The sequence below is a fragment of the Syzygium oleosum genome, unplaced genomic scaffold (genome assembly GCF_021117445.2).
Source record: "Syzygium oleosum isolate NSW1041296 unplaced genomic scaffold, Sole_v2.1 Sole_v2.52, whole genome shotgun sequence".
NCBI lineage: Eukaryota > Viridiplantae > Streptophyta > Magnoliopsida > Myrtales > Myrtaceae > Syzygium > Syzygium oleosum.
In genome coordinates, this window is record NW_026607536.1 from 264,643 (window position 1) to 287,171 (window position 22,529).

The 22,529-nt window shown below is 41.7% G+C and overlaps 3 protein-coding genes across 8 annotated transcripts; 2 read left to right on the forward strand and 1 right to left on the reverse strand.

The window, feature by feature from the left end:
* The first annotated feature begins 3,636 nt into the window (after positions 1-3,636).
* On the forward strand, positions 3,637-8,333 carry LOC115679695 (leucine-rich repeat receptor-like serine/threonine-protein kinase BAM1). The gene is made up of 2 exons (XM_030603358.2): positions 3,637-6,532; positions 7,628-8,333. The coding sequence occupies exons 1-2, from the start codon at positions 3,970-3,972 to the stop codon at positions 8,047-8,049; spliced, it is 2,985 nt and encodes a 994-aa protein (XP_030459218.1). The 5' UTR covers positions 3,637-3,969; the 3' UTR covers positions 8,050-8,333.
* A 1,909-nt stretch (positions 8,334-10,242) lies between these two features.
* On the forward strand, positions 10,243-15,418 carry LOC115679729 (uncharacterized). Of its 2 annotated transcripts, XM_030603405.2 has the most exons (11): positions 10,250-10,642; positions 10,731-10,787; positions 10,900-10,977; positions 11,229-11,282; positions 11,968-12,050; positions 12,810-12,909; positions 12,995-13,057; positions 13,590-13,675; positions 13,766-13,868; positions 14,342-14,402; positions 14,811-15,418. In XM_030603405.2, exons 1-11 carry the CDS (start codon positions 10,370-10,372, stop codon positions 14,906-14,908), a joined length of 1,056 nt encoding a protein of 351 aa, XP_030459265.1. In that variant the 5' UTR covers positions 10,250-10,369; the 3' UTR covers positions 14,909-15,418. The 2 variants fall into 2 exon arrangements, with proteins under 2 accessions (XP_056163284.1, XP_030459265.1); XM_056307309.1 differs by lacking the exon at positions 14,811-15,418 and having other exon boundaries at positions 10,243-10,642; positions 14,117-14,402.
* Positions 15,419-15,563: 145 nt separating this feature from the next.
* Positions 15,564-22,373, reverse strand: LOC115662921 (bromodomain-containing factor 1). 5 transcript variants are annotated; one of them, XM_056307308.1, is made up of 8 exons: positions 21,098-21,906; positions 20,888-20,965; positions 20,367-20,610; positions 19,556-19,640; positions 17,915-18,041; positions 17,028-17,405; positions 15,871-16,066; positions 15,564-15,735 (listed from the first exon to the last, which is right to left on the reverse strand). In XM_056307308.1, exons 1-7 carry the CDS (start codon positions 21,698-21,700, stop codon positions 15,878-15,880), a joined length of 1,704 nt encoding a protein of 567 aa, XP_056163283.1. In that variant the 5' UTR covers positions 21,701-21,906; the 3' UTR covers positions 15,564-15,735; positions 15,871-15,877. The 5 variants fall into 5 exon arrangements, with proteins under 5 accessions (XP_056163283.1, XP_056163280.1, XP_056163281.1 ...); XM_056307305.1 differs by lacking the exon at positions 15,564-15,735 and adding an exon at positions 22,269-22,373 and having other exon boundaries at positions 15,741-16,066; positions 21,098-21,850; XM_056307306.1 differs by lacking the exon at positions 15,564-15,735 and adding an exon at positions 22,269-22,353 and having other exon boundaries at positions 15,741-16,066; positions 21,098-21,831.
* Between the last annotated feature and the right edge of the window lie 156 nt (positions 22,374-22,529).

Consider the following 22,529-nt stretch of genomic DNA (forward strand, 5'->3'; position numbering starts at 1 on the left):
ATACTTGAAACCTACCCTACATACCTTGCAACCGCTCTAGTTCTTCGGCTCTTGGTTGTACCTTGAAACCACACTCAACCCTTGTTGAGGCTAATTCACACACACAAGCACATTCTATAACCACTAAGTCGATCATGGGTTGGACGAAAAAAAGTAAGTTTAGTTAAAGACATACATAACTAGAGCCCAAAGGTGATGAGGGTTAATTCCAAAAAAAAGCACCAACTTTAGGTCGAGGGACAATTTTGGCCCGAACTTTTTTTTGTTCCATAAAAAAGCATCAACTTTAGGTCGAGGGACAATTATGGCCCGAACTTTTTTTTGTCCCGTAAAAAAGCACCAACTTTAGATCGAGGGATAATTCTGGCCTGAACTTTTTTTTGTCTCGTAAAAAAGCACCAACTTTCATTTAAATTCCAAATTTGGCCCCCCATTGACTTTCTGTCTGAAGTTACCCTTGTTTGAGAAAAAAAGTTATGGTGGTGAGCCTGGCGAATCTCTTCCATGACGTTTGTCGACGGACGGTGGTCTACAGTTTCAGATTACGACAAAACGACAAAGTTTGGCCAGAAGGATTCAATCTGGAGATATTTTTGACTTGCCGGTGAAATGAAGGAGACGAACAGTTTCACCGTTATTCTTCAAGCTGTGGTTCAGAAAATAAGACAATGAATAATACTTTAAATCCGGTCAGCAAGTCACGTGGATTTATTACTAAGGTGGAATAATCAAGTTGAAAAATCAATGATTTTAAGTCAATAAGGGCCAGATTTGGGATTTAAGCGAAAGTTGATGCTTTTTTACGAGACAAAAAAAAGATTCGGCCAGAATTGTCCCTCGACCTAAAGTTGGTGTTTTTTTACGGAACAAAAAAAGGTTCGGGCCATAATTGTCCCTCGACCTAAAGTTGATGCTTTTTTATGGAACAAAAAAAAGTTCGGGCCAAAATTGTCCATTGACCTAAAATTGGTGCTTTTTTTTTTTAATTAACCCAAGGTGATGAGCAGAGGTGGAAGTCTTCTTTTCTTCTTTTCCCTTTCTCTTTTTTCCTTTTTGTACGGGTGCGCGTTGTCTTTGGGCTGCTAAAAGCGGTGGAGTGGGAAGGCCGGAGAGAGGCTAGCAGCCTGGGGAGCTGGGTCCGAGTCTCAAAGTGAGTGAGAATGGTGCAACATAGTTAGTGCCCACTTGCTCCATCAATTTCATTTGCATCATCATCTCATTGTTTGACTCCCCACTTTCTTATCATTTTCTCTGTTGATGAATGCAATGCCACTGTCTGCTTGCACTCCCTCTTCGTAACCTATTATCATCTCTTAGACTTGCCCTACCATTGTCCGACAGCAACACCCTGTCTGTACCCTAAGATTCTGCAGCTCAAGCCTGAAGCTGAAAAACAAAAACAAAAACAAAGCATTTATAAATCCCAAGACCAAGTGGCTGGGTATATAATTGAGTTGAGGTGCTGGTGTGCTTTTCTTTTGGTTTCACGGATAGAGTGAAGTGCGGTTGTCTTCCTCTGCATTTATCATGTGCTATTTCTGGGCAATCTGTGTTTGCATGAAACTTGTAATTAGAGCTGGCTTTGGAAAATCTGACCCTCCTGAGGACCTGACCACGCCATACGTACATCGGCATCACAGATGGTTCTTCCAGTGTAAAAGCGGAAATGTCATCACTTCTCATTGCTTTCTTGTGACGTTATGTCATCGGTGGCACCACGTGGATCTTTTTTATATCCTGTAATGTCAATGCGTCTTTTAGTGAATCATGAGCACAGCCCGGAGGAACAGCAATCTCTAGTTCTACTCCACTAGAATGGTACGCTTATAAAATTAAATTCACAGGATGCTACTTGGAGTACTCGCAGTTAGCGTGTGTGTTGACATCAAGTTGATTTGAAATTTTGCGTATACTATCACTAACCGTATAAAAAAGCAAATGTCTAGTATGAGTCTCATTCATTGCCATACCAGATTTATGCAGAATCAACTGTCTTAATCATGTTTTGTCCTATCCATGTGGATGCATTGCAATATCTTAGCTGCCATCGGTCCCGTCACTCTCTTCATGAATTTGCTGACTCCACAAAGATCTAAAGCATTGGATAGTTGCCGCCCATGATTTGATTTGAGCGTTTATCAAAGATGTTTGAGTTGATACGACAAGAAGTTCCATCGTCTTTTTTACTGTACTCGCCACCCGGGGCGTATGCCTTGAGAGTCCGAAACGGAGCATTCTGCACCCACGATACAAGAGAGTCAAGCAACACAGTGAGACAGTGACCCTTCGGAAGGGCAAACCTCGCCATCAATAAGAAGGAGAGGGACACCTCAAGTTGGACCCTCCCATGCCCATTGGATTTTGCCCAAAGTTTCATAACCTGATAGAGTGTGTGTGTGAGAGACAGAGACAGAGGCAGAGAGAGTTTTCATATGTTAATAGACGAGCACTCTTTCCCATGCACGAGGTGGTGATAGATTTTATTTTTCTTCATTTTAAGAGGTTCATGGAGTTCCCAAGTTAATACAAGAGCGCTCTTTTCCATGTGAAGAGAGAGGGGTCGAGGATTATTCTTTGCTTTCTTTTGAAGTGGATGAACAAAAGCAAAATGCCTCTCTCTGCCTTTACTTTTCTCAGCCCTCTCTTTAAGACTATTCCCTTCTTTTGTTAAAGCTTAAATGGATGCTCATCAGAGAGTTGGTCCCAGCTATGTGGGACAAGGAAGAACGAAAAATAAAGCTGAAGGAAAAATAAAGCCCACTGGTCGTCCTCCTTTTCTCGCCCTGCGACCCCTTCTTTTACATCATAATTGTATTTTGATCATTCAAAGCCATGTAATGATTTTATAATAATCACGGTCTTTTACTTCTTACACTTAAACTGTTTGTTGCAGGCACAAGTTTCCAGTAACCGTAGAGCCAAATGAGTGGCTGTGCACCGGCAGATGATTAAGTCTGCGTCTACTGATAATTAGAACAATAATCCATCCATCGGGACATATTCTTAGAGGCGCAAACGCGTTGAGCCGTGCTGTCACACAGACAAAGAATGAGGGAATTTTGAGATACATGACATACTGTTCTATTAATGCTGTCCATCATCAGTCCGCTGCAAGACTCGTGTTCTTTGTTAGACAGTGTAAACATTGGTTGCTTTATCCAGTCCAATTCCTTCTTTTTTTCAAAATCTCGTCTTTCTTGTGTTACAGATCATCTGATCTACCTCTTTAGCAAATGAGGTCCGCCACACCTTCAAAATTAGTCTATTTTTTTTCACATTAGAGCAAACTCACTTTGCATCTGATCTGCTTTCTCTTTAAAGATCAAATGCCAATTCAACTAACTGTAGAAGAAGTGGGTATAGATTAGTGATTTAACTGAAGCATGAGGACAACTTGAACCCAAATGACTGAAAGTGGAATTCTATCATCTCCCATTCAAAGTACTAAAGAGAGGAGCTTTATTTTTGTTAAAGTTAAATGGCATTTTGGTACAAACAAATAAAAGGAAGGACATCAACTTTTACTTTTCCTCCCCTAAAATCAGAACTTTAAATTTCTGTTAGCCAACGGCCTTATTATATTTTCATTATTTTCATGGACCCTTCATAGGTTCTTCTTTAGCTGCTTCTCCTTCTTTATCTCTTTTGCCTTTGCCTAAAGAAGCAGACCATTCTTTACGAGAGCATCAATCTTTCTCTCTTCTTCTTCTCCTCATAGAGGCAAATAAAGGAAAAGCAAAATAGAGGAAAAAGAAAGGTGAGGATCGGCTTCATCCCTGTATATGAAGGCTCTTTTCTTGAAGATGCCTCCTTTAACCCTATACACACTTGAAGTTTCTCAGGTTCCCCTCCCTCTTCTTACCTTCGCCAAAGATACCGCTATCGGCTTACCCCTTAAATCCTCTTCTCTTCGCTTCGAGTGTTTCCAGGCTTTGCTTTCTTGAAAAGAGTTTCCTGAGGAACTTTAACATGTTCCCACTCTTTGTTTTCGCCATTCTTTTTCTGCCTCGGACTTGCTCATCCAATTCGGTTGGTGATTTCGATGCCTTGCTTGAACTGAAACAGGGATTTGAGAATGCAGAACCGACTCTAAGCAGTTGGAATGCCTCGAATCCAACCTCAGTTTGCTCGTGGGCTGGAATTAGATGCTCCAGGGGACGCGTCGTGTCGGTTGACTTGACGGACTTAAATCTGTATGGCTCAGTTTTACCTGTCATATTAAGATTGGATTGCCTGGTCGAGCTCTCTCTTGCTGGAAATAACTTCACGGGTACTATCACGGTTGCAAACTTGAGTAATCTCCAGTTTCTCAACATCTCGAACAACCAGTTCAGTGGCAGCTTGGACTGGAACTACTCAAGTATAGTGAACTTGGAAGTGTTTGATGCTTACAACAACAACTTCACTGCCTTCCTTCCGGTTGGAATTCTCAGCCTGAAGAAACTTAAGCACTTGAATCTGGGGGGCAACTACTTCTATGGAAGAATTCCAGAGACTTATGGGGATTTTGTGGGGTTGGAGTTCCTCTCTCTTGCGGGAAATGATCTACGCGGAGTCATTCCAGTTGAGCTGGGCAATCTCACCAATCTAAGAGAGATCTACTTAGGTTACTATAACGTCTTCGAAGGTGGGATTCCGAAAGAGTTCGGGAAACTCGTAAATCTAGTTCACATGGATATTTCCTCCTGTGAATTGGATGGTCCGATACCGAGGGAATTGGGAAATTCGAAGGAGCTCGATACGTTGTATTTGCATATCAATCTCCTGTCTGGTCCAATCCCCAAGCAGCTGGGGAACTTGACGAACTTGGTGAATCTCGACCTCTCCAACAATGCGCTTACCGGAGAGATCCCGTTTGAGCTTGTCAATCTCAAAAGGCTAAAGCTTTTCAACCTCTTCATGAACAGATTGCATGGGTCAGTTCCTGACTATGTTGCTGATTTACCAGACTTGGAAACGCTTGCCCTGTGGATGAACAACTTCACAGGTACAATTCCAGAGAATCTTGGCCGAAATGGAAAGCTTCAACTGCTCGATCTGTCGTCCAACAAATTAACCGGCACAATCCCTCCAGACTTGTGCTCATCGAATCAACTCGAGATACTGATTCTCTTGAAGAACTTCCTCTTCGGGCCTATCCCGGATGGTCTAGGAACATGTTCCAGCCTGGTCAGGGTGAGGTTGGGGCAAAATTACCTGAATGGAAGCATTCCTAGCAGCTTCATCTATCTGCCTCAGCTGAAACTGATGGAGCTACAAAGTAACTACTTATCAGGAACGTTGTCAGAAAATGGCAATAGCTCGTCGAAGCCTGCCTTGTTGGGCCAGCTCAACCTATCAAACAACCAACTTTTGGGCGCTTTACCATTTTCACTGGCCAACTACTCCTCCATCCAGATCCTTCTGCTCAGCGGAAACCAGTTTTCCGGTCCAATCCCTTCTTCCATTGGTGAGCTGCATCAAGTACTGAAGCTTGATCTCAGCCAGAACATGCTCTCAGGTGAGATTCCACCAGATATCGGAAATTGCAACCATCTCACTTTCCTTGATTTGAGCCAAAACAACCTTTCTGGCTTCATTCCACCTGATATCTCTAACATCCGCATCCTCAATTACTTGAATGTATCACGAAACCACCTGAACCAAGAGATACCAAAAGCAATTGGTAACATGAAGAGCCTCACAACAGCAGATTTCTCCTTCAATGAGTTCTCTGGTAAACTTCCAGAGTCGGGACAATTTGCTTTCTTCAACGCCTCTTCTTTTGCTGGCAATCCCCTGCTCTGTGGTTCTCTCATAAACAATCCTTGCAATTTCACCACACTCACGAGCAAGCCCAGCAACAGCACTACACGTTTCAAGTTGATTTTTGCCCTTGGGCTTTTGATGTGCTCTCTGGTATTTGCTCTTGTCGCCATATTGAAAGCCAAGTCATTCAAAAGAAGCAGTTCTGGCTCGTGGAAGATGACATCATTCCAGAAGCTAGACTTCACAGTTTCCGACATCCTTGAATGTGTAAAGGATGGCAATGTGATCGGGAGAGGAGGAGCTGGGATTGTGTATCATGGCAAAATGCCAAACGGGGTTGAAATCGCAGTGAAGAAGCTTCTGGGCTTTGGCAACCACAGCCACGATCACGGGTTCAGAGCAGAAATTCAAACGCTAGGCAACATCCGGCACAGAAACATAGTGAGGTTGCTAGCGTTCTGCTCGAACAAGGAAGCCAATCTGTTGGTTTATGAGTACATGAGAAATGGAAGCTTAGGGGAGGCATTACATGGGAAGAAAGGCACATTCCTGGGGTGGAATTTAAGGTACAAAATCACTATCGAAGCTGCCAAAGGCTTGTGCTATCTTCACCACGATTGTTCCCCGCTGATCGTACACCGAGACGTGAAGTCGAACAACATTCTCCTCAATTCGAGCTTTGAGGCACACGTCGCGGATTTCGGCCTAGCAAAATACTTGGTGGATGGAGGCGGATCCGAATGCATGTCTGCAATAGCTGGGTCCTATGGCTACATTGCTCCTGGTATGTAACACTCAAATCAACGACCTCTTGCATCGCATCACATTTCCTATTTCTGTTAAACCTTCACAACACAGCATTTACTAGGGGACATCGTCAGTTAAGTTAGTTAAACATGAGTGAAGTCAGACCCTCAGACTTTGGTGGGTCATCGATAAAACTTCGCCCATCGGATTGCTGGGCAAATAGTCAATGCTGAAGCAGATGGCCCGTCAAGTCAGATGCGCAAATCCATCGCGAACTGACTCGAATTTGGGTCCTAAAACACTGAGATTAGGGAGCTTGAACTGACTCGAATTCGGTTGAGCAGAACACATGAACATCTGCACATTTGGACAAACTGCTAGAAGCCCATGTCCTTGAAGTAATTTGATGATGTCGTTTGACTTGTGATTCTCCACTTGCCAGAGTATCAGAAATCACACGTCACACCATGCAATTGCGCTCTAAAAGAACCCGTGATTTGTGCTACCACGTAAACAAGCATAACAACATTAGCAACTAGTGGTCCAATCCAGTCAAGTTCGGTACTCTGGAATTTTTTGGGTGATCACACCCGAGCAGAGCAGCCTTGTCTTTAAGACCCTGATCCTTCTATATTCAGTACCACCAGCATGTGGGGCCCAACCCAGACTCTCTCTCTCTCTCTCTCTCTCCTCCCTGGCACTGTGTGTCTGAGTCAAATTAAAGAGTCTGACTCTGATGGACTAGTAACGTTACATGGCTTTGAGTTTCGCGAAAAGCAATCAGACAATCGCACATCCATTCATGCCAAGATACGTATGGAGATTGCCTTCCCCCACCCACCTTTCTTTTCTTTCATGTTTAGCCCCCCCACTCGCTTACGTGTAAAGGGTTTCTCTCGCTGTCTCCCTTGTCTTTACAGTTTCTTTTGCATGTCAAATGAATTGCGCCCATCCCCACTGTAAACTTGGAGTTTTGTTAATTACATTGCTTAAGAACATGCAGTTGACCATCCCCATTCACGTACCTGAAGCTTCGTGCATTTGTCGACATGATCTATCTCATGCATCATCCGATATGCACTGTGTTAACAGGACTAACTGTGCATCTTGTTGTCCCTTTGTTTCTCTGCAGAGTATGCATACACGTTGAGGGTGGACGAGAAGAGCGACGTTTACAGCTTCGGCGTCGTGTTGCTGGAGCTCTTGACGGGCCGGCGCCCGGTGGGCGATTTCGGGGAAGGCGTGGACATCGTGCAATGGAGCAAGAAGATGACTGGCTGCCGCAAGGAGGATGCCACGCGCATTGTCGATCCCAAGCTGAAAGCTGTGCCCAAGGACGAAGCCATGCATCTGTTCTTCATCGCCATGCTTTGCGTCCAGGACAACAGCGTCGAGCGGCCCACCATGAGAGAGGTGGTTCAGATGCTCTCTGAATACCCACGCCACTCGCCGGACCGCCAGTCCCCGTCATCCTCGGTCGTACAATCCCGCGATTATACGAGTCCTGAGAAAGATAAAAGCAGCACCCAGTTCAAGCTTGATCCTTTGGTATAAGAATTGGTCATCAGTTAATGTTAGATGTGAGAGATTGTGGGAGTCTCTAATTGTAATGGTTGGGTTTTGAAATGTGCAAATTAATTAAATCTGTAATTTTAGCTGATATCTTTGTTTCTGGATACATACAAGTTGGGATGGATAGGCTTAGGAGGAACTTACCCGGTGCACAATGTTGCGTATGACTAAGAGTGAACTTTTTGCTGGAGATGTTCAAGATTTTACAGGCAATTTCGTTGTATTAAATTCGTACCATATATCTACATCATTTAAATTTTCGATTCTAGTACATCAAAAATTTAAGGGGTAAGGACACAAAGGCTGTGCTTGGTAACAAATAGTAACCGATTTTATTCTTTTGTTCTCAGAATCAGTTTTGGAATATAAATCCGTTTGATAAATTTTTTGTTCCCGGGCACAAATTTGCACAAATTTGTTTCCAAAATAAGCTTTGGAACAAAATCAAGCAGCAAAAAAAAGTTACTTCTTGATTTTGGGAATAAGAATCAGAAATGGAAAATAGTTTTTTTTTTCTTCTTCTTCTTATTCTTCTTGGCCTATGGCCGGTCGCTGGCAAGGGCGAGGGCGGCTCTCGCTCAGGCCGCTAGCCGCCCTCGCCGGATCTGGATAGGGCAGTGGCGAGGGCAGCACTCGCCCAAGCCGCGAGGGTCCAATCCTCACCAGATCTGGAGAGGGCAACCCTCGCCGGAGTCGGCGAGGGCTTGCCCTGGCCTATTGCCGGCATCGGTGACTTGGTCCATGGTCGGTCACCGGCGCCGATGACATGGCCATGGTTAAGGAAGGGGAAGAAGAAAAAAAAAAATTAAAAATTTTAAAAAATATTATTAATAAAAAAAAATTGTGTAGTTACCAAACGCATTTATGTTGTTTTTCTATTCCAAGAATAGAAATTTTGGACAGTTACCAAACGTCTTTAAATGCTTAGAAATTGTTCCCGGGCACGAAATAAAAAAGAATAATTTCTGAACAGAAATTGTTTCCGGAAATAGAATGGTTACCAAACACATCCCATGGTCCTTGAACTTTGACCCAGTGTGCAATGTGGTCCGTGAATTTTTAATTTGTTCGATGTGATCCTTAAAATTGGTACATGTTTAATATAGTCCTTGAACTATATGTAAATGTTCAATGTTGTCCATAGTCCATGGACTATGTAGTATGTACCGAAAGTTTAGGGACCACATTGAACAAATTGAAAGTTTATAGACAACATTGCACATTGGACTAAAATTTATGGACCGCATTGAATAAATTAAAAGTTTAGGGATCACATTGTATATTGAGCTAAAGTTCAAGAACCATTTGTGTCATTTTCCCAAAATGTAAGTACGTGCCTCTGATCTTAAATTAATATTAATTTCTCCATTTCGACTTATCTATAATTAGAGATTATTCCAAAATTGTAAACAATCATAACATTTCAGTGATGATAATTTCTTTAAAATGTTATTAACTTATAAGCAAAAGGCCACAAAAAACTCTATACTATACCTACTATGATACATTTATCTTAAAATTTTTTTCCTGTAACATCAAAAACCCAAAACTTGTACCTATGCGACACATTTACCCTCCATCAAGGTTCCGTGAAATGATTTTTTAGCCAAAATAATGTTGTTTTATTTTACTTAAGTCATGTGGCACGCCATATCAACGATATTTGCTTTTATACGTCAACATAGGCAGGTTTTTAACCGTTCTTATTAATGGAACTTTGAAGGAGATTAAATGTGCCACACAAGTACAAATTTGAGATTTTTAGTGTCACGGGAAATTTTTTAGGATAAATGTGTCACAATGGACATAGTTTAGGATTTTTGATGGCTTTTACCCCAACTTATTATATAGAAGAGTAGTAACTCGTCCATGCTAATTACTAGAAAATTTTCATACGTATATTTATGAATAGTAACATTCACATGTGAGCGAATACTAATTTTTTCTATAAATATTAAATAAGTAATTCTAAATGTATATTATTAATTCTTGAATAATAAAATAAAAGTATCGACTGTAATCGGTAATTTGGTAAGTAATCTGATTAGGAGTCTTCTGGGAGGATGGGAGCCACGTGGATTTCTGGGCTGTTGTTTGGTCGACATGGATAAACCACATTCGGGACGAGGGCTGATGTTGTCTTGGCCGTTTCGGTTTGTCAAACCACGCCGGTTTAGGCATAGGTTAGATCCTGTGCCCAAACAGTCCCCTGCTCGGACAAAACCCCCCAAAGCAAAGCAAAACCCATCGCCGTCGCGGCTGGTTTGGTCGCCGGGGGGAGAGCGAGATCATCGATGAGAGGATGACGGAGAATCCGAAATCCTCCTCGCGCGACTGTGCCGTCGAGAGTTCGGAGAGACCGTGCAAAATAGCGAAGAGCGAGCGCTACGGCGACGAAGGAGAAGGAGAAGCAGAAGAAGAAGCGCAGCAGCCACCGGAATCAGGCATTGCGAGTCGGCCCATGAACCAAAACCCTCGAGCACAGCGCTACTTGATAGCAATTGAGTACATTGGGACTCGCTTTTCGGGGTCGCAGCAGCAGCCTAATTGCAGAACAGTCGTCGGCGTTCTCGAGGTCCTTCTATGCCCTGCTTGCTTCAGCGCATACCCTTCGCTTTCTTCTTTCTACTTTCTTGATTTGCTGACTTGCTCATTCTCATCAGGAGGCTTTTCGCAAGTTCATTGGTCAGCCGGTTTCGATCTTCTGCTCTAGTAGAACCGTGAGTTGTTTTCTTCTTCTCACCCTGTGTTGGCGTCTCTTCTCGGATAGATGCGTTATGCATATCGGATGTCCTCGGTTTTCAATTGTTCTCTGTCGTTCTCTATCTGTAGGATGCAGGAGTCCACGCTCTGTCCAATGTTTGCCATGTAGACGTGGAACGGATTAGCAAAAGAAAGCCTGGTGAAGTGGTAGGTCATCCTTCGCGTAAAGATAACATTTTTTTTTCAGACTGAGTGGTTTAAGTTATATCTTGTGACGTACGTCATACAGTGATATTCTTGTTGAGGACTTAGTCGAGAAGTCCCGCATCATTATCTGTTGTTGTACTTAAGAAAATGTCATCTGTATGTTCCTAAATTCCAGCAATTTATCGACGTTTCATTTGAATTATTTCGATTTAGATTTGGGCCTTATGATGTTTTCTTTTCGTTTAATGCAGTTGGCACCTCATGAACCTCAAGTGGTCAGGCGAGCCGTGAATCATTTTTTGCAGGTCTTCTTCCTCTCTCTTTTTTCCTCTTTTTTAGCGGGTCCTCATCTTGTTAGTTCCCCATTATCACTATAGCGGTCACTTGTAGTTAGTCGACTTTTCACATTTAGCCATTATCTTTCGGTGCTAGAGAGTGGTTGAGGATTCTTTCGAAGTGGAAGTGTCAACTCTATTATTGGAGATTTCTGACTGTATCTGTAATTTCTTTCTCCCTCTTTTTCTTGTTGTCCCTTAACCTTTGTCTTATTCAAAGCCTCTTCACTGTCTCTTAAGAAGAGGAAAAGATTCGGCAGTAATATTCGTTATGCTGAAACCTGTTTCCATGGGCATACAGCTCATGCTACTGGATTTTTATTGTTCTTGCTAGCTTCGTGCTCAAAAGGACGATTCACTGAGGCCCAATGTCACACATCAGATGGAGTCAGTTGACTGATTGCTTTTCTATAGTTGCCGGATGCTTGTTTTTTGCAAGTTAAACCTTTGACAAGAGCATGCTCGTTTTTTATTTTGTAATATTTGATTCTTATTTTTTTTTTTGCTGTCTTTCTTTTCCCTTTTTTTATTTTTTAAATTAACAAGCAAACATAATCCTGCTTGCGTGCATAGAAGTGTATTTGTGTCGTGCCAAGAACTTTTGGTTTTAGTAAGAACGAGCGAATTCTGAATGGTTTGTTTGTTTCTATGTCAGAGAAGTGAAGGTGATATATCAATTATTGACGTTCGATGTGTTCCGGCTGATTTCCATGCTAGATATAGAGCTTGTGAGCGAACGTAGGTATTCTTGTTGTTGCTTAAAGTGCATTTGTACCTGTCTCACAGTTGTAATACGGGTAGCTCTCCTATTGCATTGATCAAAATATGTTGAAAAGGAAGCTTGATAGTAGTGTTTTTATGGGTCTTCGGATAATGGGAAATCTTTTTTTTGCATTATCCGTTGTGAGTACGCCATGGCTGTCAAACTGTGATTTGCAATTGTCCTTGAAAATCGACTGAAAGGGCTTGTGTGTAATTGGGACGTTCTAGTTACCCTTCAAGCCACTTTTTTGGTAGTGCTTCTATAAAGTGAAAATAAAGGACGAGTCAAATTTACAGGAACTGGTCTCAAGTTCAATTAACGACAACTAGAATTGATTTTATTGCTGAGAGCTTATGGTATCACGTTTGAAGAATTATATTTTTGAAATAATTTTGATAGGTTTATACCCCCTGTGGCCTCAAATGCTAATTTACATTAATCGGTTTTTCCACATGATGCTGGGGAAATTTTTTTACGAGATCTAAGAAAACGTTTTACCTGTGTGTTTGTTGTCTTTGGCTGGGTGCATAAAATTGTTTTCTCATAGAACTTTGATATTTCTGAATGACACTTTAACTCTTTTATCTGGTGGATAAAAAGTGTGAAATATGATCTAAGTGAGGTTTGTAATGTTTGATTAAAGCTGGTTGGCTTGGTCTAAGTGGTCAACCATATCAGTCCAGTTTGGATACTAGAGATATCTTTTTGATCATAGGGTTGGAAATTCTTGTTAGATACTTCTATCGGTTGTTTTCCGGGCCAGAGCCTCTCTCAACTTTTGAGAAGGAAAGAGCATGGCATGTAACAGAAGAGCTAAATCTTGCTTCTATGCAGGTTGGTTTTGGGTTTTTTAAGTGAACTTCGCTTTATGAAAATTATTTACACCCATAAAATAACCTGTTAAGTGATATCTATCCAGGAAGCATGCAAAGTTCTCGTTGGACTACACGACTTTAGTTCTTTCAGGGCATCAGGTTGCCAGGTTGTGCTTCACATCTTTAAATTACTATCTAATTAGCAGTTTTTGTTTAAGATAACAAAAGCTGGAGAGATGAAGCTGAAAAATATCAGAGGAAAAATTGAGAAAAACGGCCTTGAAATGTGGAATGGTTCACTTTTGATTCCATTGACACAGCCTGTTTTTTTGTATATTTCTTGTGGCAATTAGTTAATGTTAATAGAAGTATGGTGACATCTTCCTCACTTGTTGCGTGCATCTGATTTGTCTTGTTAGTAATTTTGGTAAAGATAAGATACTGGGGGTTTCAAGATCTGTCTCAAGTTGTAATTCTCGGTCCTCTAGCCTATTTAAGGGATTCAGCATCCTTGCATCTTTGTTCTTAAATTGGTGCATGAATGCATGTGAAAGCAAATCGCTTGTTGTCTAGATATGACCTTGTGCGGTTTACTTATGATGCTCACGTGATCCTTCTTGTCTGATTGATTCTTTACTTTGTTATTGCTTTATATATTTGAACCACCTAATAAGTGCTACAGTCACCGCAAACTTACAGGCCAACTCACCTATCAGGACTCTAGATGAACTCAATGTCTCTGAAGTGGTCTCGTCTCCATATTTCCCTTCTATGGTGGAAAGAAGGCAAGGCAATCTTAATAGAGATGATTAATCTATATTTTCTAACTACTTTCATGTTGGTTGCACTGAAACTTCTATTTTGGTTGGTGATAGAGTTGAAAGCACGAATGGTTTGACTGATCTTGGATTTGGCATGAGGAAAAAGCATCGATGTCTAGTGGTAACAGCACGTGCTCGGGCTTTCCTCTACCACCAGGTGGGCTTCATATGATACTTTAGTTTATCCGTTGTTTACACTTAAATTTTTGAACCACCTCTTTGATTCTCATAAATGAGAGGTTGGCTTTATTATTTGTTCGTATTTAAATGGTGGAGCTAGCCAGTTGTCTCACATGAAAGAGCTGCTGACTTTCAGTATGCCCTTCTCCTTTTGACATGCTGTATGGATTTTTCATCAATCTGCCTCAGTATTCATTGGATTATGATCTCTTCATTGTTTTGCAGGGAAAGTGAAAAGTTTAACGAAAATTGTAGTAGTTCTTACAATCATGAGATGGTGCATTTATCAATGGATGCTGTCTAGGCTCCAAAATGTGGAGACAATATATTATTCTGAAATGTCCAGTTTCAATGAGGAGTGGATGCATTTCACTTCAATGACTGCATTATTTAAGCTTTAATTCTTTGCAAAGACTGATTTGTAGTCGAAGCTTTGGTTCCTTTTGTCAGGTTAGACTGCTAGTTGGTGTTCTTAAATCCGTTGGCACTGGAGACCTAACTAGTTCTGATGGTAAGTATTACATCCTCTTTGACTGTTATAGATTTCCAAGTTTAAAGTTTTTTTTTTTTGCTTCTCAAGGTGGTTGAGGATCCAAATTTCTTATCTTCATTAGACAGAAATGATTCTCATGTGTATGGGATACTCTTATACATGCGATATTGCGATTGTTGGATATTTGTGGAGATTATCCGAATCTTTCTGGCTTGTAATGTAGAAGTAAGGTTTCGTATGACTTCATTGAGATCATGCTGTCCATACTTTGCAGCCTTCATTCTTTAGCATCTTCCTAGCTTTTTCTTGGCTTCTATAACCTTCCATGCATTAGTTTCCCTTGTAAGTTACTTTTATCTTTTTCTCGACAGAGCTCATTTTCACCTTATTTTTGGCAACTGACTTGTTTTAAAAAAATCTCGTCAGTTGAAAGAATTTTGAATGCGAAGGACGTGACAGCAGCAAGTCCAATGGCTCCTGCATGTGGTCTCTACCTTGGACATGTGAAGTATGACCTGCCCTGATTCCACCTGGGCCTGCCAGTCAATGAGGATTTGGTTTCTATGGTGCTGAAAACTTCAATGCAAATTAACTTTTCATGAATGGTAGAAAGCGGACCTCTATTCTCTGCAGCATGCGGAATAGATGGGCATTTGAAGGGCAATGAAGAGTTAATTCCCAAAGAAACCTGCTGGGCTGAAATGCATGGTTGACAATTGCTACACGTGCATGTGCATGATGCTTTTTCGCTGCATAGACTCCCATTTCAAAAGAGAACCTTACTTTCCTTGGTGGCAGTCATTTCCTCACTTGCACATTCAAACATGTTATTGCAGACCTCCAGCATTATTTTGTCGGCCCCATTCCTACAGGATGATGATTTTCCTCTTTTTTGGCTCACCAAAGCTTTTGCAATGGTTGGTTAGATACATACCCTTGTTTTCATAGATCAATAGTCTGCCATTTGTTAAGTAGATGTTGTACTGACTCATAATCAATCATAAAATGGGAACAGCCAATTATGTATGCGTTCATTAAGAGCTTGAATGGGCTGTACATGCTTTGGCTAAAAAAAAAGGGCTTGTACATGCAAGTTGCAGTCAGTTTCTAGGCTATTGCATAAAAAACAGCACTTGATCATCTCCCCTCCACCAGCACCCCATGCCAAAACCCCAAAAAGGAAGAAACTGTGCCTGATAAAGGCTGATTGATCTAGAAATGTTAATTGATTCAAAAACTTCGTCTTCTGTGCCAAACTTTTCTGGTCTACTGGTAAAAGAAGAAGATACCACCATATTTCATTTTGCAGTTGGCTCAGCAGGGTGGCTCAACTGCACCGAGTGCTCTGATCCTACATGACAAGAATGCAAGTCGCAAGCACATCAAGAGATTACATGATAACATGTTTTTACATTCAAAATTTGGAACTCAAATGACAATTTCTCCGCTAATCTAATTCTAAGTTGGTTAGACATAAGATCAATACCAAGGGACTACTTCATGAGTGACTCGACAGCCGCATGAAGAGAACTACGTGCATCACGAGGGCAGGGCACAAGTGAATGAGGCCCACTCCAAACAGAATCAAGTTTTTTGGGGAAGAGAGTTCCACATAAACTCAAAAGCATCGGATTCTCGCAGAAGTTCTCATACAACAGAGCTTTGTGATTCCTCTCCATCTCCTGCAAACATCAGACCACATCCTTTAATAATTCAATTTTCGTCATCAGCCCTATAGTGAACTGCTTATTTCTCCTGAACTAACTGGGTAATTTTTCAAACATGGAGTATACACAGCCACCAGAAAAATAGCAACAAGATCTGGAGGCCTTGTACAGTACCTCTGAAGTGGTCTCACCAGGCCAAAATAACAAAAGATGGGCACTTAAGGATGCGCATGAATACCATTCTGTGCCCGGGAACTATTTCTGAACAGAAATGATTTTTTTTTATTCTGTGCCCGGAAACAATTTCTGAGTATTTGAAGGCGTTTGATAAACTAACCAAAATTTCTATTCCTAGAGTACCCATTTTCTTCTTTGGCCATGGCTGGTCGCCGGCAACCGGCGGTCGGCCACAACCCAGAGCTGGCGAGGGCGTCACGGCCCTCGCCGGCGAGGGCTGGACCCTCGCCGCCTGGGCGAGGTGGCCTCGCCCAGAGACAGCGAGGCTCGGCCTCGCCCGATCTGGGCGAGGGCGACCCTCGCCTCCGCCGGCGGCCGGCGAGGGCCGTGACGCCCTCGCCGGCCCTGGGCTGTGGCCGGTCGCCGGCGGCCGGCCCAGCCCAGGGAAGAACAACACAAAAATAAGAAAAGAAAAAAAAGAAAAAGAAGAAAAAAAAACTGATTCTCAAAATTGTGCCGACAAACAAGAAGTAACTTTTTTTTACTTCTTGTTTCTCTTCCAAAACTGTTTCTCGGCACAAATTTTTGCAAAAATGTGCCCGGGAACAAAAAGTTTACCAAACGCATTTCTGTTCCCAAACTATTTCTGGGAACAAAAGAACAGAAATTTTCACTGTTTGGCACGTTGCCAAACGGGCCCTAATTGGCCCATATGACATGTCAGTCCACCAAGCAGTGCAGCTGTTCTATGATAAGAAAATTCTGCAGTTAATATTAAAATGAAGTAAGAGTGTACTACCTTCTGCTTTAGTAGCTGAACTGTTGCAGTTTCTTCATGTCGATCCCCTATGTTTTCTTTCAGCATGCTCTCTACATGTCCCCCGCTCAACTCCACTTTTGTCTGTGAGGTGGTAGGATCTTCCCCCAACGATTTGCCAGAATGCAACTGCTCTGGAGTTTGAGTTTCAATGTCTTTTTGAATCTCCATATCGTTCTCTCCCTCCTCCTCATCATTGTCATTGTCCTTTTCCAGCAGAGGACTGTTTTGCTGCTGTGGAAGCTCCGATTTCACTTCTTCCCCTTTTTCTTCCTGTTCATTATCCGCATTGTGGTCCAGAGAATCATCTGCATCTGATGATGAATCCTCAGCTACCGGACTTTCCACAGGTGATGTGTCCTCGAAGGATACAATAATCAGAGAAAGAATCAAAACAAAGCTCCAACAGAGTCTTACTAGGAAAGGACTCAGTTAAATGCCACAATTGGGTATCAATTTTATTTTGCAGAATAACAATGCACAAGCACCATGCTATTCAAACTATATTCATAAAACATTCCGACAAAGCAGTAATTGTTGGCAACATCCTGTTGCATATGTCAAAAGATGGTGATTGTGCCTTACTATAGTACATTGTGACATTCTAGCGCATAAAGAAAATGCAAACATAAACCTATACATGTCCAGTAAATTGCAACAGCAAAATTCTGGAGAAAATAGAAACAGAGGGCATTGGGTAATAGCTCGCCCATTAGGTGTAAACAAATCAAAAGCTCAAGATGGTACCCCATTGCAAAAAAATTACTATTAGTAATGTAGACCCAAACTCATGCTAATCTAAAACCAGAATAAGAACCTCAAATCATTATGCAGCATGCTTTACCAGGGAAAAAAGCGTTGGAAGTTACCTCTTGCTTCAACTCATCACCAACTCCAGTCTGACCTCTAGCCATTCTTTCCTTTTCCTCCCGCTCTTTCCTCCGCCGCTTTAACACGCAGATAGCACATAAACAATCATTTTTATGGCGTCTCATTCTGCATTCAGATGAAGCTCAAGCCATCAATAACTAATAGAAGAAAAACTAAAGAACTTCCTAGCAGTATGTCATACACTGAGTGCTCAGAGGGAAAAGAATGACCCGTATGGTCATTACACCATGAGTAATATTGAGCCAAAAGAAAATTCAACATAATCATTCACTGAAATGAATCACCACAACCAGCAATGCAACTAATTTATTTCAAAGTAGGAGGAATTGCTGATCTAGGGGACTGGTGGTGGCCCGTGCCGGTCCCAAAATACAGTGGCTCAATAGCCGCATTATCATATCTCTCAACTTCTGGATTAACTATACTTCCGATGAAACCATTGGTCATTTTTCATGGAAACGAAGAAACCTGGCTAAATGCTCTATGTCTCAATGAAAAGGAAATCAAATATTTCCTTCTCGTTGTTAAGTAAATCCACAACATGCTACCATGTCAGAACTGAACCCAATCCACCTTCAATTAACCATGCCAGTTACTAGCTTCTGTTCATAAAAATCTCCTCCTGAGCTTTGGTACTACCAAATGACGTAAAAATATCCCACATGGATTCTCTACACTAATCATCATATCAGTGGAAGCTTCCATGAAATCCCAGTACTTTAATAAAACAAGTTGACTTTTTTGAATCTTTTATCATGCCTACAACGATGTATAAAGTAGCTGAAAAAAAACACTCTAGGCAGATAGAGCAAGAATCTTCTTTGCCTGATGTTTCTATTGTTGCCAGTTTTACCATGAAAGAATGAGCGTAAAACTTCATTCTAGGAAATTGATAACAGCATCTTCGCCAAATCTCAAGCGACTGTAAGTTCACGGTCAAATACTAAAGCCAGTGCTTGCGGACTCTCTCTCCATTTTTCAATCCAGACCAGAATATATACTATCACCCTGCTACAAGCGAAAACCTTTACATGTTCTCACCCTCTTTAAAACTACTTTTACCTCGGATCAAAAACTTCCTTTACTAGCCGGTGACATCAAATACACTCTCCTTTCCAGAATAAGCTACCATCACATGGAAAAATCATCAGTGCAGCCATATAAAATGATCATTATCATCGAAACACAGAGAACAGGCTTGCAGGATATCTACTGGCTTGATTTTTTAGGACTTGAAAAAGAAGTGAGAGATTCCGGGATCTACCATTATATAACCTAGAGTGCCACAGCAAAAATATTGCATATCTTCTATCTAAGGAAATGCACTGAGTACCAACAGAATCAAAAGGAAAGATAGAGCAGCATATCTGCTCCAGCTGCTACTATACCGGCTAGCAAGTGGGAAAGGAAAATTTTGCTGTTCAAACGAAGAAGGCCAGCTAACTATATTCTGATTTTTTGTCTTTATTGGCTTTGGGACACTGAATCATGTAAAATTGGAGTTCCCTTCCACAGCAACAGTGTCTAATGTGTCATGTTTCCATACAACTTTAGGTTTTTGGTCTCGCTCGTTTAACCAAAATTTGAAGTATGTGAAGAAGAAGAAATAACAAACATACCCAGGACGTTTCTTCGATTTGTATTTACCAACTTTTGTTTGTCCCTTTCCTTGGCTAGACATATCAGCTTGCTGGATTTCGCCATCTGAAATTAAAACAAATGAGAAAAGTTCACTGTAAAAAATGAACTCCGGTGTCACCTAGCACAATAATATCAGCGACAACAATAACAAGAACAATGTACATACTAACATTCCAAGGGCCACCGAAAATACTTAGGCATCAACCATGAAGGACAAGCAGAGCATAAATAAAAGAAACAGAAATGTGTAACCAAAGACCAAGAACTAGGGAGCCATGTCAAAACACTGGTCCACTACCGTCTGCTCTTTCGTTCGTGGTGGACTAATAATAGAGTCGTCAACATCTACAGAACATAGAACTAAAGTAGCCCTTATGCTGTTTTCTGTTCTCTTTTCTTTGGTGAACAGAGCAGGATTGAAAAAATCTCTTTCACCAGATCAGGGTGCACTGTCACCTTGCAGAACACAACCTCCTACCTTTTTAAAGGTAGCAAACAGACAAAAGGAGGAGTTGAAATGTCCTGACACAATTAACTAGCCAGTCATTAGACAATATGGATTCGAAAGAATAGATCACCTCATTCATGATGAGGTTGATACTCATAAAGATCGTTCAACAGATACGATTAGACATCATTCCCGAAAGTGCAAATTGCAAGAATAAAGCGAAACTCATTTAGCGAAAGACAGTGCCTGATTCATTCTTCTGGCTGAAAGAGAAATGAAGTTTTTATAGAAAAACTACATGGTTCAGTATCAACAATTACAAAGAGAAAAAGTGAACTGACCATTCGTTCCTTTGCCTTGTTCAGTGTATAAACCAGCTGCAGTCCAATACTTCATAAAATTTTTCTTCACCCGCCTCATTAAATCCAGGATGTAGTCACCCTTATTGTTGTACTTGTAACAGTTCCCCCAAATGTACTGCACATCCTTAAAAACGTCCGCAGAATCAAGGTATTTAATACCATTTTCAAGATTGCTGCATATTGTTCCAAAGTCCATTGGAGTATCAATGACATCAAAATAGTCCTGGACCAAAACAGTCCCCCAGCAAATGCAACACCGAAAAATTTAATTAGACAGACTGAATGGATGGAGCACAGCAGAAACAAGCATCTAGCCAATCATTCCCCCCTCTCTTTACAGTATTCTTCTTTTTTTATTTGGGAGCAACAATCTAACATAGAACTAGAAAAGACTGCTGCATAACAGCAATTCAAGAAATTAGATAACGCGATGCGGCCCACAAGAAGGCTTTCGCAGAGCAATGAACAATTGACCCCTGGAAAGTGCATATAGTACTTACGGGTATTTGCAAAGCAACAGGATCCACAGGAATGTTGAAAGGTTCCGCTGCATCCATTTTCATTACCTTCTTAATGACCTGAAAATATTTATGCACAAAAATCACATCCAGAAAGAAGAACACTTTCCCCCCTCTATCCCACAAAAACTAAAATAAAACCCAGAATTTGGATATCTAAAGATTTCTGCAGGTCCCTCAATCATCTATTACCATCAAAGCAGCATCTAACTCTTCCTTATTATAGCGAGAGCTTTGATCCGGGGCTCTTGGCTCCTTTTGATGCGAACTCTCGCCTTCCCCTGCTACGGCATTAGTATTACTTGTCTGACTGCCAGAGGAAACTAATGCCCTTGACGTCTTAATTTTGATGCTCCCAGCTTTCTTTGCAGGATTAGCAGGAAAAGCCGCTATTATTTCGGGAAATGAGTTGGCACTGTCGTCCATTTTGTCAGAGACTGTACCCTGTTTCTCTAAGCCCTGCTGGCTGCTCTTGTCAGTATCACTGCGAGAGGGTGCATCCGAAGACGCGCCTTGCGATTCCAAATTTTTTGAAGTCTTGAGCTTGACTTTGACATGCCCCACTGATCTCCCTGTTGTCCTATCAATGGATCCATCTGGATTAATATTTGCAACATTGCACGGTTGATCGGTCCCCGATGAAGAAGGTGTATCGGCTTCCATTTCGGACTCATGTCCCTCGGGATCGACCCCCTCCATGCCGAGATTACCTTCATTAGGTTTCGCCGTCTCAGTTGCAGCCACCACGACAGAGCTCTTCGTTTTACCTTTCTTGTGTCCACGCTTGCGCTTCATGTTATAGTGATCTACGAGCTTCGAAAAAGCTCCCCCAAGCAAGCAAGAGGATTCACTACTACCGCTTTCCTTTCTCTTTCTTTATCAGCTACTTCAACTGAATAACGATTACACGCAAAGCCAGAGGTCACCTGTCAACAATTTCGCCAGCTGAAGACAGGATGACGAAAAGCATCAGGCACATTTCAAAAGCGGCTCTGCAGACATTCTAGCACTGAAAGAGAAAGGCGAATAGAAAACTCCACCGCTGAAGCAAAGGAGAAGAAGAAGAAGAAGAACCAAATTGGAGATGATTAAACAGGAAAAAGGTAAGAACTTTGGTATGCATACGACGGAGAATGAAACTGAAAAACAAGAACAAGAAGACCGAAACTGAACGAAAAGATGGGTTGGGTCCATGTAAATCAGCACAACGAATGGTGGGGTGCGTGGTAATCAGTACAAGTCCCCTAACGGGTTCACAGATGAATCATCGTAAACCTCGAATGGCGGGTCCGCCAAGAAACAGGTAGATAACAAACGTAATGACCAGCCAGAACCGAAAATCGACGATACAAGATCAACTTACAATCTTACTCGTACATCAGTAGAACAAGATTAGACAAGCTCCTGCAAATCCTGAACAAGGTTCTTGTTCCCCGAGAGAGACAGAGACACAAAAGAGAGAGAAAAGAAGAGACGGAAGCGGGACACGACCTTCGGTAAAGTCAGCCGATGTCGTTTCGCTGCGGATCGCGGGCCGGGCTTAGCGAGGATTAGGTGATGGGCCCTAAAGAGGCCCGCCCCAAAAAAGCCCACACGTGACATTTGCTTGTGCAGAAAGTCAAAA

Bases quoted from the DNA above. Each gene is read 5' to 3' on its own strand.
- LOC115679729 (XM_030603405.2), top strand. From the start codon at position 10,370: ATGACGGAGAATCCGAAATCCTCCTCGCGCGACTGTGCCGTCGAGAGT. The intron at 10,978-11,228 runs GTAGGTCATCCT...CGTTTAATGCAG, and splicing joins AAAGAAAGCCTGGTGAAGTG to TTGGCACCTCATGAACCTCA. The intron at 13,058-13,589 runs GTTGTGCTTCAC...GCAAACTTACAG, and splicing joins TCAGGGCATCAGGTTGCCAG to GCCAACTCACCTATCAGGAC.
- LOC115662921 (XM_056307308.1), bottom strand. From the start codon at position 21,700: ATGAAGCGCAAGCGTGGACACAAGAAAGGTAAAACGAAGAGCTCTGTC. The intron at 20,966-21,097 runs GTAATAGATGAT...AAATATTTTCAG, and splicing joins AGTTAGATGCTGCTTTGATG to GTCATTAAGAAGGTAATGAA. The intron at 18,042-19,555 runs GTATGTTTGTTA...ATCTGAATGCAG, and splicing joins AAATCGAAGAAACGTCCTGG to AATGAGACGCCATAAAAATG.
- LOC115679695 (XM_030603358.2), top strand. From the start codon at position 3,970: ATGTTCCCACTCTTTGTTTTCGCCATTCTTTTTCTGCCTCGGACTTGC. The intron at 6,533-7,627 runs GTATGTAACACT...GTTTCTCTGCAG, and splicing joins CTATGGCTACATTGCTCCTG to AGTATGCATACACGTTGAGG.